This window comes from Papio anubis, chromosome 1 (genome assembly GCF_008728515.1).
Source record: "Papio anubis isolate 15944 chromosome 1, Panubis1.0, whole genome shotgun sequence".
NCBI lineage: Eukaryota > Metazoa > Chordata > Mammalia > Primates > Cercopithecidae > Papio > Papio anubis.
The window spans coordinates 74,073,887-74,088,669 of record NC_044976.1 but is presented as its reverse complement, the minus strand read 5'-3'; the positions used below and the strand labels follow the sequence as shown (position 1 = coordinate 74,088,669).

At 40.4% G+C, this 14,783-nt stretch overlaps 1 protein-coding gene across 3 annotated transcripts in view; it reads right to left on the bottom strand.

Moving 5' to 3' along the window:
• The window catches only part of ACADM (acyl-CoA dehydrogenase medium chain), a 44,828-nt gene extending 30,353 nt beyond the window's left edge, over positions 1–14,475 (bottom strand). For all 3 annotated transcript variants that reach the window (XM_021943129.2, XM_009211116.4, XM_021943132.2), the window contains exons 1-5: positions 13,998–14,475; positions 10,334–10,421; positions 6,040–6,137; positions 5,854–5,923; positions 5,146–5,246 (exon numbers count right to left, since the gene is read on the bottom strand). In XM_021943129.2, coding sequence (XP_021798821.1) covers positions 5,146–5,246; positions 5,854–5,923; positions 6,040–6,137; positions 10,334–10,421; positions 13,998–14,027 — 387 coding nt within the window. In that variant the 5' untranslated portion in view covers positions 14,028–14,475. The remainder of the gene's footprint in view (positions 1–5,145; positions 5,247–5,853; positions 5,924–6,039; positions 6,138–10,333; positions 10,422–13,997) is intronic.
• Between the last annotated feature and the right edge of the window lie 308 nt (positions 14,476–14,783).

Sequence of the window (14,783 nt, the reverse complement as noted above, 5' to 3'; positions counted from 1 at the left end):
TATCCCGAACCTGGCTTGGAGGGTCCCATGCCCACGGAGCCTTGCTAACTGCTAGCACAGCAGTCTGAGATCAAACTGCAATGCAGCAGCGAGGCTGGGGGAGGGGCGCCCGCCATTGCTGAAGCTTGAGTAGGTAAACAAAGAGGCCGGGAAAGGGAAGCTGGATCTCAGTGGAACCCGCCGCAGTTCAAGAAGGCCTGCCTGCCTCTGTAGACTCCACCTGTGGGGGCAGGGCATAGCTGAATAAAAGACAGCAGAAATTTCTGCAGACTTAAACGTCCTTGTCTGACAGCTTTCAACAGAATAGTGGTCCTACCAGCATGGATTTTGAGATCTGAGAACTGACTGACTGCCTCCTCAAGTGGGTCCCTGACCCCCAAGTAGCCCAACTGGAAGGCACCTCCCAGTAGGGGCCGACTGACACCTCATATGGCTAGGTGCCCCTCTGAGATGAAGCTTCCAGAGGAATGATCAGGCAGCAACATTTGCCGTTCTACAATATTTGTGGTTCTGCAGCCTCCGCTGGTGATACCGAGGCAAACAGGGTCTGGAGTGGACTTCCAGCAAATTCCAACAGACCTGCAGCTGAGGGTCCAGACCAATAGAAGGAAAGCTAACAAACAGAGAGGACATCCACACCAAAACCCCATCTGTATGTCACCATCATCAAAGACCAAAGTTAGATAAAAGCCCAAAGATGGGGAGAAACCAGAGCAGAAAAGCTGAAAAATCTAAAACTCAGAGTGCCTCTTCTCCTCCAAAGGAACGCAGCTCCTCACCAAAAACGGAACAAAGCTAGATGGAGAATTACTTTGACGAGTTGAGAGAAGAAGGCTTCAGAAGATTGGTAATAACAAACTACTCTGAGCTAAAGAAGGATGTTTGAACCCATCACAAAGAAGCTAAAAACCTTGAAAAAAGATTAGATGAATGGTTAACTAGAATAAACAGCATAGAGAAGACTTTAAATGACCTGATGGAGTTGAAAACCATGGCATGAGAAGTACGTGATGCACACACAAGCTTCAGTAGCTGATTTGATCAAATGGAGGAAAAGGTATCAGTGATTGAAGATCAAATGAATGAAATGAAGTGAGAAGAGAAGTTTAGAGAAAAAGAGTAAAAAGAAACTAACAAAGCCTCCAAGAAATATGGGACTATGTGAAAAGACCAAATCTACATCTGATTGGTGTACCTGAAAGTGATGGGGAGAACAGAATGGAACCAAGTTGGAAAATACTCTTCAGGATATTATCCAGGAGAACTTCCCCAACCTAGCAAGGCAGGAAAACATTCAAATTCAGGAAATACAGAGAACACCACAAATATATTCCTCAAGAAGAGCAACTCTGAGACACATAATTGTCAGATTCACCAAGGTGGAAATGAAGGAAAAAATGTTAAGTGCAGCCAGAGAGAAAGGTCGGGTTACCCACAAAGGGAAGCCCATCAGACTAACAGTGGATCTCTCAGCAGAAACCCTACAAGCCAGAAGAGATTGGGGGCCAATATTCAACATTCTTAAAGAAAAGAATTTTCAACCCACAATTTCATATCCAGCCAAACTAAGCTTCATAAGTGAAGGAGAAATAAAATCCTTTACAGACAAGCAAATGCTGAGAGATTCTGTCACTACCAGGCCTGCCTTACAAGAGCTCCTTAAGGAAGCACTAAACACAAACCCTTCAAAAAATCAATGAATACAGGAGCTGATTTTTTGAAAAGATCAACAAAATTGATAGACTGCTAGTAAGACCAATAAAGAAGAAAAGAGAGAAGAATCAAATAGATGCAATAAAAAATGATGAAGGGGATATCACCACCGACCCCACAGACATACAAACTACCATCGGAGAATACTATAAACACTTCTATGCAAATAAACTAGAAAATCTAGAAGAAATGGATAAATTCCTGAACACATACACCCTCCCAAAACTAAACCAGGAAGAAGTTGAATCCCTGAATATACCAACAACAGGCTCTGAAATTGAGGCAATAATTAATAGCCTGCCAACCAAAAAAAGTCCAGGACCAGATGGATTCACAGCCAAATTCTACTAGAGGTACAAAGAGGAGCTGGTACTATTCCTTCTGAAACTATTCCAATCAATACAAAAAGAGGAAACCCTCTCTAACCCATTTTATGAGGCCAGTATCATCCTGATAGTAAAGACTGGCAGAGACACAACAAAAAAACAGAATTTTAGACCAATACCCCTGATGAACATTGATGCAAAAATCCTCAAGAAAATACTGGCCAACCGAATCCAGCAGCACATCAAAAAGCTTATCCACCATGATCAAGTGGGCTTCATCCCTGGGATGCAGGGCTGGTTTAACATACACGAATCAATAAATGTAATCCATCGTATAAACAGAAAGACAAAAACCACATGATTATCTCAATAGATGCAGAAAAGGCCTTCAACAAAATTCAACAGCCCTTCATGCTAAAAACTCTCGATAAATTAGGTATTGATGGAACGTATCTCAAAATAATAAGAGGTATTTATGACAAACCCACAGCCAATATCATACCAAATCGGCAAAAACTGGAAGCATTCTCTTTGAAAACTGGCACAAGACAGGGATGCCCTCTCTCACCACTCCTATTCAACACAGTGTTGGAAGTTCTGGCCAAAGCAATAAGGCAGGAGAAAGAAATAAAGGGTATTCAATTAGGAAAAGAGGAAGTCAAATTGTCCCTGTTTGCAGATGACATGGTTGTATATTTAGAAAACCCCATCATCTCAGCCCCAATCCCCTTAAGCTGATAAGCAACTTCAGCAAAGTCTCAGGATACAAAATCAATGTGCAAATGTCACAAGCATTCCTGTACACCAATAACAGACAGAGAGCCAAATCATTAATGAACTCTCATTCCCAATTGCTAAAGAGAATAAAATACCTAGGAATCCAACTTACAAGGGATGTGAAGGACTTCTTCAAGGGAAACTAGAAACAACTGCTCAACGAAATAAAAGAGGACACAAACAAATGGAAGAACATTCCATGCTTATGGATAGGAAGAATCAATATTGTGAAAATGGCCATACTGCCCAAGGTAATTTATAGATTCAATGCCATCCCCATCAAGCTACCAATGACTTTCTTCACAGAATTGAAAAAACTACTTTAAAGTTCATATGGAACCAAATAGAGCCCGCATTGCCAAGACAATCCTAAAGCCAAAAGAACAAAACTGCAGGCATCACGCTACCTGACTTCAACCTATACTACAAGGCTACAGTAACCAAAACAGCATGGTACTGGTACCAAAACAGAGATATAGACCAATGGGACAGAATACAGCCCTCGGAAATAATACCACACATCTACAACCATCTGATCTTTGACAAACCTGACATAAACAAGCAACAGGAAACCTGACAAAAGCAAGAAACCTGACAAAAACAGGAAACAACAGGTGCTGGAGAGGATGTGGAGAAATAGTAATACTTTTACACTGTTGGTGGGACTGTAAACAAGAAATGGGGAAAGGATTCCCTATTTAATAAATGATGTTGGGAAAACTGGCTAACCATATGTAGAAAGCTGAAATTGGATCCCTTCCTTACACCTTATACAAAAATTAATTCAAGATGGATTAAAGACTTTAATGTCAGACCTAAAACCATAAAAACCCCAGAAGAAAACCTAGGCGATACCATACAGGACATAGGCATGGGCAAGGACTTCATGACTAAAATACCAAAAGCAATGGCAACAAAAGTCAAAATTGACAAATGGGATCTAATTAAACTAAAGAGCTTCTGCACGGCAAAAGAAACTATCATCAGAGTGAACAGGCAACCTACAGAATGGGAGAAAATTTTTGCAATCTACCCATCTGACAAAGGGCTAATATCCCGAATCTACAAAGAACTTAAACAAATTTACAAGAAAAAAAACAACGCCATCAAAAATTGGGCAAAGTATAAATACAGACACTTCTCAGAAGAAGATATTTATGCAGTCAACAGACACATGAAAAAATGCTCATCATCACTGGTCGTTAGAGAAATGAAAATCAAAACCACAATGAGATACCATCTCACAGCAGTTAGAATGGCAATCATCAAAAAGTCAGGAAACAACAGGTGCTGGAGAGGATGTGGAGAAATAGGAACACTTTTACACTGTTGGTGGGGCTGTAAACTAGTTCAACCGTTGTGGAAGACAGTGTGGCGATTCTTCAAGGATCTAGAACTAGAAATACCATTTGACCCAGCCATTCCATTTCTGGGTATATACCCAAAGGATTATAAATCATGCTACTATAAAGACACATGCACATGTATGTTTATTGCAGCACTAATCACAATAGCAAAGACTTGGAATCAACCCAAATGTCCACCAGTGACAGACTGGATTAAGAAAATGTGGCACATATACACCATGGAATACTATGCAGTCATAAAAAAGGATGAGTTCACGTCCTTTGCAGGGACATGGATGAAGCTGGAAACCATCACTCTGAGCAAACTATCGCAAGGACAGAACACCAAACACTGCATGTTCTCACTCGTAGGTGGGAATTGAACAATGAGAACACTTGGACACAGGGTGGGGAACATCACACACCAGGGCCTGTCGTGGGGTGGTGGTAGGAGGGACGGATAGCATTAGGATATATACCTAACGTAAATGACGAGTTAATGGGTGCAGCACACAAACATGGCACATATATACATACATATGTAATAAAACTGCATGTTGTGCACATGTACCCTAGAACTTAAAGTATAATAATAATAAAAAAAATTGCTTGCTATATTTCAGTACTGCCAGTAGTGGCAGCAAGCCATCCCAATCCTGTTCCTGAATGCTGAATTTAGCCCTTGGCTTTACCTAAGAATTGCCACTGGACGCTGCAGCCAAAGTATACAGTTTCCCCAGAAGGACTGTCAGAAGTCCAAGTACTAGAGACAACAAGCAGAGTGATCAAGCCTTGAAATCAGAACTCCAGGCTTCAATGCTGAATCCTGTGTTCCTCTTTAAAGAAAACTGTGTTTACCCACTAACCTTACCTAGTAGTAACTGACTCTGCTTTTTTTTCTTCTAAAAATCCAGCTTCTTCAGGAGTAACTATCTCATTAACAAGAGCTCACAGTTAGGTAGTTAATTTTCTAAGTCACTTACCCCCAAAGAATTTCCTTCAATAGCAGTCTGAACCCCTGTACATCCATAAGCCAATTCTTCACTTATTAAACAAGCATCAAAAGTTCCAAGTCCAAGACCTCCTACAGTATCAAAATGTTTTAACACATTATAATATGTAGTACATCACAATAGAAATAAAGGTAAACTATTTTAATTGCTTTCAGTATGACCAAAATTTGTTTTAAAAGGAAATTTGCAATATAATATCTACACGTGTTCTGGCTGGCACAAGAAGAAATTATACTTTTCTAAAGTAAGTTCTAAAATTTTCAAAAAATTATTTTACTATTTGTAATTTGAACCTATATTCCTGTTCTAACTTGATTGTGTTAAAACTCAATTCAACTCAAACTGGGTCTGAGGAAAAGAATGGTAGTTCACAAAAAAGACTCGATAAAATGTAATATAGAAGATAGGAATAAAATGCAACAAATTGACCAACTCTAGAAACAGAAGTTACTGAGGTTTAGGTGTAAATTAAGGTTGGAACCATTTAGAAGAAGGAAAAATGCATCTAAGTATAGAGTACAAGCTTCCAAAAGTGGGCAAACACTGTAGTCTGAGCAGGATGACAAAGCTAGAAAGTCATTTAATGGCAAGAAATATTTGAAAACAATGACTGAGTAGAGTTCTACAATTTTTCTTACTCATATGCATTCTAGTATTAAAAATATAAAGAAAGCTCACCACAATTCTCTGGAATGTGCGGATTCATTAAACCAAGTTCCCAGGCTCTTCTAATTAGGGGGACTGGATACTAGAAGAAAAAGAAAAGAACTGAATTAAAATATATTTTGATATCCAAACAGTTTGATTACATAATCTTGTAAAAAATGTAAAAGATTTTTCCCTCTTTAAAATGTATACACCTACTTCACCAGTTTTATCATATTCTGCAGCCACTGGGATGATTTCCTCTCTGGCAAATTTACGAGCAGTAGCTTGAAATTCTTTCTGCTGTTCAGTGAACTCTAAGGGAAAGTTATTTAGAAAAGGTTAAAACTGGATAACAAGTTAAGGAAAAATGTCCCATGAAGTCAGTATGTAGAAATGTGTATTTACTGTGGGGACTTAAATCCTTGATTAATCAGAAAAGTCAGACTACAGTGCGTTTTTTGACTAATCAAGAGTTCACTACACAATATAAATAAACCTATGTCAACACAAATGCTAAAGGAAATAGGTGAGATTTCTAACTTTTACAAATGAGTAACAGATATTAACCTGTAGAGCTCAAGTGAGTTTTTCTTTTCGAATTGGTGATATAACAAATGTTTAACTTATTATTAGTTCCTAAGCCAATTTATCAAATGTTTACGGACACTGAAGGGAAACTAATATGCAAGACATCTCCCTGATGACAAGAATCAATCTAATGAAATAAATGAAACACATTCAGTGACATAAAGCAATACAACTTATTTCAAAGTGTCATATAAGAATATCATCGTCGTGATTTTAATTTTACCATTTTTTTTTTTATTTTTGAGACAGTCTCATTTTGTCACTCAGGCTGGAGTGCAGTGGTACAATTATGACTCACTGTAGCCTCGACTTCCTGGCCTCAAATGATCTTCCCAGCACAGCTTCTCAACTAGCTGGGACCACAGGCACATGCCACCATATCTGGCTAATTTTTGTAATTTTTATAGAGACAGGGTTTTGCCATGTTGTCCAAGCTGGTCTGGAACTCCTAGGCTCAAGTGATTCTCCCATCTCGGCCTCCCAAAGTGCTGGAAGCCACCTCACCCTGTCTATTTCATTTTTTCTTTTTATTTATTTTTTCATAGAGACGGGGTCTCACTATGATGCCAGGCTGGTCTTGAACTCCTGGCCTCAAGCAATCCTCCTGCCTTGGTCTCCTAAAGTGCTGGGATTACAAGCATGAGACACCAAGCCTAGGCTTACTGCTCCTTTAAACTCAAAGTTTATAAATTAGCACAAAGCAACTGGTAAAAGTGGTAGAAAGGTTTTTCAAAAGATAATAACAAAATCCTGCTGCAATGCTAATAAATGGTGTCCAACAATTTGTTCACATAAAATAAGAGATTATTGTTTTAAAGTTAATGAAATTAGTATGGTGGCTTGATTGAGGAGAGTAGCCAATTGCTAACTGCATCTTTTCAAATCCATGGTATCCTTGTGTTTTAATGTGGTTGCATCTAACGTCAAAGATTAGGTAAAATTTAAAAGAGATAACAGGGTATTTCAAGCAAGAAAAATGAGAGCAAATGCAGAAAAGAATGTTTAAGACTATAGTAATCATTGTATGGGGAGTGAGAAATAATACATAAAAATAGAATTTTGGTGCTGAATTGAAGAGCATAAGATCAAATCCGTTTATAGATAAACTAATGCAGAGTAAGGAAATTCTAATATCAGTCTTACAATGAATTAGCGGAAGTATAGAGTTTCAGTCCAGTGTTCTCTATATCACAGCTTTACTTCTAAGATTGGTGCCAGTTGATATCAATCTTGTAGGTAGAGAGAGGGTAGAGAAAGTCTGAGCATGGTGGCTCATACCTATAATCCCAGAATTTTGGGAGGCTGAGGAAGGCGAACCATTTGAGGCCAGGAGTTTGGGGCCAGCCTGGGTGACATAGCAAGATCCTGTCTCTACAAGACATTTAAAAATTTCAAAAATCAGCTGGGTGTGGTGACATGGACCTGTTGTCCTAACAGCTCAGGAGGCTGAGGCCGGAGAATCCATGGAGCCCCAGAAGTCAAGGTTGCAGTGAGCTGTATCACTGCACTCCAACTTGGATGACAGAGTGAAACCCTCTTAAAAAAAAAAAAAAAGTAGAAATGACAAGGATGTATTATGTATTATTTATAGAGAAACTACTTTGATCCAGTCACTATGTGCTAGGGGCTTTAAATACAGCATATAACTTAATCTTCATAGAAATTCTGTGTTATAGATATTTTCATTTCACAGATAAAGAACCAGATGCAACTGGTTCAAGGAATAGACCCGTATTGAACTTCAAAATCTCCCTCCCAAACAATTATATCTATCTCATCCTCTATCACTCAGTGAACCACCATAGATTTCTCCTGCGAGGCTCTTACTAGTGAGCGTCAAATTGTAAGTGACAAGCAATCATACCAAATTAATGCTAATTATCTCAGTAAGATCCACTGCCCTGGCTGGGCATGGTGGCTCATGCCCATATCCCACTTTGGGAGGCCAAGACGGGTGGATCACTTGAGGCCAGGAGTTCGAGACTAGCGTTGCCAACATGGCGAAACATCATCTCTACTAATAATATAAAAATTAGCCAGGCGTGGTGGCCCACACCTGTAATCTCAGCTACTTGGGTGGCTGAGGTAAGAGAATCGCTTGAACCCAGGAGGCAGAGGTTGCAATAAGCCCAGATGGAGCCACTGCAATCCAGCCTGAGCGACAGAGGAAGACCATCCCAAACAGCTATCCTCATACTGCTTGAAAACTTTCATTTACTGGGTTACAGAAAGAGAAAAAAAAAAAGAAAAAAAAAGAAAATTTTCTTTCAGGCTGGGCACAGTGGTTCATGCCTGCAATCCCAGAACTTTGGGAGGCAGAGGAGGGTGGATCACTTGTCATCAGGAGTTTGAGACCAGCCTGGCCAACATGGCAAAACCCCATCCCTACTAAAAATATAGAAATTAGCCAGGCAAGGTGACCCACACCTGTAGTCCCAGCTACTCAGGAGGTTAAGGCAGGAGAATCACTTGAACCTGGGAGGCAGAGGTTGCAGTGAGCCGCTGCACAGCAGTGTGGGTGACAAAGTGAGACTCTGTCTCAAAAAAAAAAAAAAAAAAAAAAAAAAGAAAGAAAAGAAAAGAAAATTTTCATTCAGTCTTTGGCTAGAGGTCACAGAAAGAAAAAAACAAAACACAGCAAATTTTCATTTGGTCTGGGTGCAGTGGCTCATGCCTATAATCCCGGCACTTTGGAAGGCTGAAATAAGAGAACTGCTTGAGCCCAGGAGTTTAAGATCGGCCTGGGCAACATAATGAGACAATGAAACCTCATCTTTTCTAAAAGAAAAAGAAAAAGAAAAACTTCATTAAATTCTGGTTAAAAAACCAAAAAAAACTTTATAAAGGGAAAAATCTTTAAAAACATAATAATAAAAACAAACAATAACTCTGGAGAGCTTTGAGATTGTCATTTGTACCTAGCTGTGATTATCTCAGCTGCCTTTAACTATTTTCTGAGACCAAATGAATTGAGTAAATGGTTTTTAACTAGAGAAAAAATAAAAATTTTGAAGAGGCACTTTAGATGGCCAAGAATGCCAAAGATAGATATTATTATTATTATTATTATTTTTTTTTTGAGACTGAGTCTGGCTCTGTCGCCCAGGCTGGAGTGCAGTGGCCGGATCTCAGCTCACTGCAAGCTCCGCCTCCCGGGTTTACGCCATTCTCCTGCCTCAGCCTCCGGAGTAGCTGGGACCACAGGCGCCCGCCACCTCGCCCGGCTAGTTTTTTGTATTTTTTAGTAGAGACGGGGTTTCACCGTGTTAGCCAGGATAGTCTCGATCTCCTGACCTTGTGATCCGCCCGTCTCAGCCTCCCAAAGTGCTGGGATTACAGGCTTGAGCCACCGCGCCCGGCTAAGATAGATATTATTATTTCACATTTTTTGACTGTGGTTTTCATTTTATAGAGGAGGGAGGAAGAAAAATCATATTCCTTTTCCTTACAACAACTACATGGCTCCCCGGTGCCAGGAGTGAGAACTTCACCTAATAGTACCAAAATTGCAATGTGGATATATTATAGCAAAAACAAGCTTTAGCTTATTACCAGGCACCTAGCATTGTAATCTAACAAGTGTTTTAAAATGTATTTGTGGCATTTAGATATGTAAGTTGAAGACTATTCATATATATCAGTAAATCTCATTGATTTTGGGCTAAACACTTAGAAAAAAAGGAAGGAATATAAGTGTATGTATACTACTAACACAGATTTAATGTATAGTATAGTATACTGAGGAAGAAAATGAGATCAGGAAAAATGGGTGTGAGTTACTGTGAACGATCTGTGGACGGTGGACTGGTCCTACTCATTGAAAGACATTATTAAGTTTATTTACAAACGTACTCCAAACAAATACATAGACAGAGCTTCATATGTGTAAGTTTAAAGTCAAAAGATAGAACAGAACATATACCAAAACTAAATCCTAATCCTGGTTCACGCTGTCGATCGGCTTTTGTATGCTGTGATCTCCAATGAAAACGAGAAATACTTCTCAGGACCTGTAAAGAACAGTTTTATTAAAATAAATTTGATAAGTTAAACATTAATCAGATAAGAGACTACTCATAATTGTAAGTGAGTACAACAACTTGTTTGACCATACTCATAGTTTTTAAAGTCATCACTATTTAAATGCCTTCAATCATAATTTAAATAAGTCAATTACCAGTTATATAAACTCCTATGACAGAGGAGATGTTTTTAAAAAGTAATGAAAATAAAGTCAGTGGTATTTACACTACTGAAGTGGAGGATTTAGAACAACAGTCAAGGGTACTAGTAGACGTAGGACCACTATTCTGGGTATCTTATAAGCTCCTAGGACTTTGATGGTTGGAGAGTTGGGGTGGGGAGAACGATAGGTGGAAAGTGAACATACTGTGTTCAAGAGTTGCCTAGTCCATCAACTTTGATACCCTGTCCCTGTGAGCCTCCCATGCATGCCTCTGGGAACCTTTCCCTCAGAGGATCTCATTTTTTAGGATACCCCACTCTAATAAAACAAATTAGCATAAAACCATGTTCTGTATTTTCTGCTGTCTACAGGCATTCTTACAATGTTCTGAGCAAGGAGTCACCAAACTATGGCAGCCACATCATGCTGTCTATTGCTGCTTTCACAGCAGATCTAAGTAGTTACCACAGAGACCATATGGTTCACAAAGCCAAAAACATGTACTATCCGCTCCTTTTCAAAAAACGTTTGCCATCCCTGTTCTAAACTACTAATACATTTCTTGTCTTAGGATGTGAAATATACTCATATTTCTTCAAAGGAACATATAAAGAAACAAACAATCAAATATACATATATTATTGTTTTGCAACCCATTTTTATATTCATGACAGCTTAATGGATACAAAAGTAAAAATTTGCATTTATTAAAGCCGCCAAACTGGGAACCACAATGGTGTTCCTGTATAAAGGTGTCAGGACAGCCAAAATTACACAATTTTCACTGTAAAAGAGTTTAACTGAACTATCTGGCAATTTTAACAAGCTGAGATACTAAGAGAAAAGAGAAGCTGAAGAATATACTAAAGTTTCTACATTTAAATTCTTATGTTTTTCAAAATCCGTAAAAAGAAACTGTCTTTGTAGATGACAATTTCAACTTATACAGAGGATTTCCTACATGGAAGGTGACAATATAATTAAGAGTATCAAATATTTGTAACTGAAACAGCGCTTTCAAAATAACATAACTCATACTACAATTAAAAAAAACACACACACAGAGTATGAAAACTCGCATTATCTTTGCAACTTCATTCATTTTATTTTGAAAGTGAAACAGTGCCAGGCGGGGTGGCTCATGCGTGTAATCCCAGCACTTTGGGAGGCTGAGGTGGGTGGATCACAAGGTAAGGGGTTTGAGACCAGTCTGACCAACATGGTGAAACCCCATTTCTACTAAAAATACAAAAGTAAGCCAGGTGTGGTGGTATGTAGTCCCAGCTACTCAGGAGGCTGAGGCAGGAGAATCACTTGAACCCAGGAGGCGGAGGTTGCAGTGAGTCTAAACTGCACCATTGCATTCCAGCCTGGGTGACAGAGCAAGACTTCGTCTCAAAAAAAAAAAAAAAAAAGTGAAACCGTTTCTCTGGTCCTTATTGTCCAGCAGTCACAGACCAAATCTACTCTGATTTACAGTCACATTACACAGGTTAATTCACTGAATCCTAGGTCAAGTCTAGGATTAAGTTATTACTTTTATTCCATTTTCGCATGTGAAGAAACGAAGGCTCAGAAAGTCAACTAAATTAGGCAAAGTCACTCTACTATTAGTGCAACCAGGATTCTAACATTTACAATCAAGAGCCCATGCTATTAACCACCTTGCTATACTCATCTTTCTGTTAGTATCCTAATTGGTCACTAGGTTCCATAACAAAGGAAAACATTCTGCAAAAATCAGAACAAAAAAAATGACTATTATAAATGCGTTTTTAAATCCCATGCACAAAAGTCAGAACTCAAACCAGGTTAAATGGTCTACTGAGAGACTTTTTTTGACAGTCTCCCTCTGTCACCCAGGCTGGAATGCAGTGGGGAGATCTCTGCTCATTGCAAACTCAGTCTCCTGGGATTACAGGCGTATGCTACCATGCCCAGCTAATTTGTCATATTTTCAGTAAAGACAGGGTTTCCCTACGTTGGCCAGGCTGGTCTTGAACTTCTGGCCTTGAGTGATCCACCCGCCTAGTCCTCCCAAGGTGCTAGGATTACAGGCATGAGCCACCGCGTCCGGCCAACCGAGAGACTTTAAATAGGGAAAAAGTCACTTCACATGTGACTGTTGAGGAAAATATGTTACATAGAACAAAGTGCAAAGGTTGCTATTACCAGAATACAATGTCCATCAACCTGTTAATTACACAACAAAGTTAGCCAGTTAGAGAGGTGGTTTACAAATAGAAAACAGAAATAGGAAGGGATCTGGAGTTACAATTGCTGAATTTGAATCTAGGTTCCACAACTATATTTATGGCCGTAGACAGGTTACAAACTGCTTATAGCTTCCGTTCAAAACCGAAAAATGGTGCTAATCTCACTGCGTATTTTTGAATGATTAAAGTAAGATAATGTTTTGAAAGCCTAATGCTATATAAATATTGGTTTTATTACCTCGGGCTCTCTGTCTAGAACAATGAAATTCCAAATATCGAAGCAGCACCATTAGAATTGAACACTTTTGTGCATTTCTTGGGAATATAAAAGTGTTAGTTTTATGGGTTAAAGAAGAGAAAAAGAGTATACGTTTTCTCTATCAGGTTTTTTTTTAGATCCTTCCTTGGAAGGTTCAGAAATCTGCTTTTCTGGTGTTGGAGTTAAAAATAGCTGAAATCCCCCAATTTCTGCCTTCACTGCACATTAACTTGAATAATAGCAGTAAAATATGGGCAGCAATTCTTTAGGATTATTCTAAAACCTCAGCTTTTTTGGTCAAAGACATAACTTTAATTTTAAGTGACATCTAAATGGCAGTCGTGTGAACATGTCAAGAATATTTAAGATACCAAAGTGCATCTAATGACAAACTTATTTAGAATCTGTTAAGACTCAATACTAGAATATACAGACAAGTTCACATAAAATCCTGCGATAGGTTTTTTCTTTTACTTTTTTTTCCCCGTAAGCAACGTGGAAGCGTCCTCCACCATATTACACAACGAAAAGCTTACTAAACATATTAAGTATCTCAAGGAGTAGCTGCTCCATTTTCCTTTTTCCCGTGGTTCTGACACAGAGACCGGGTCACTTCGGAAAAAGGTGGGATTCCTGGGGTAAATATTTGGAGGGTTTACCAGAGAAAGAAAAACGATATTCTAAAGAGAGGATGCCGGCTATAACGGGGTCGGCTGACGGGAGGATACGGAAAATGAAACGCCAGGCTACGATTCCGTCCGGTGGTAGGAGGCGTGAAAGCAGGTGGGGACCCCTAGGCAGGCAGGCTCCTTCCTCAACCCGACTTCCCACTCCTCCCGGCCGCACCTATTTTTGGCCCAGGGCCCCGTGCTCCCACACAATATCCATGTCCCTGCCCCTACCGCACCGCTGGGCTCTCTCTCACCCTGCAGCATCGCCCGAAACCCGCTGCCATGTTGGTTCCCGTTCGGCCACTAGGACAATATTACACAGGTCACGGCCTTGACAGACTCCCCCAGCGCCGGACTCCTCTGGTCCCGCCCACTGGCGCCCGTGGGCGGGGCGGGGCGGGAAGAGGCAGCTGGGCAGCGGAAGGAGGGGGCACTGCGCCAGGCCGGGTGAGAGCCGTCGGGGTGGGAGCGGTCGCCGGCTGGGGTATTCAACGCATGCTCCGTGACCCTTGCCTGCGTCGTGGGTGCGACCTGGGGAGGGGTTGCATCCCCTCTCCCGGCAATCCCTGATAAGCCTGGTCTGGTTCTCTGCCTTCCCACGTCTTGCCTTCTCTGTGGGACGCCGAGGCTGATACTAGCGCGGAGAGAGAGCCAGGGCAGAGGAGAAGGACGGCGGCGGGGCTGGGAGGGCCGGGTGGCGCTGAATGGTGGGGGACGTGCGGCGCGGTGCAGGATGGGAAACTGGGTGAGAGGGCGCGGCTGGGACTTGGAAGGAGAGCTGCCGGGTGCTCAGCCTTCACCTTCACCGGCAGAGAACGGTCAAACCCAGATTGTGTCTGCTTGGCGGATTCAAAGTATTAATACATTTTGCTCTCAAATGCCTTAACTAAAGCAAAGGCATGTTTGTGTTTCCTTAAAATTTAAAAGAGAATTTAATTGCTTACGTAAATTTGACCTTTCCACGTATTTCCAAGGCTATTTATGACTTGTCGGCTGATGTGGATGTGGTGTCCTTGGTATGCGGGTGCAGTAGAGGCTGT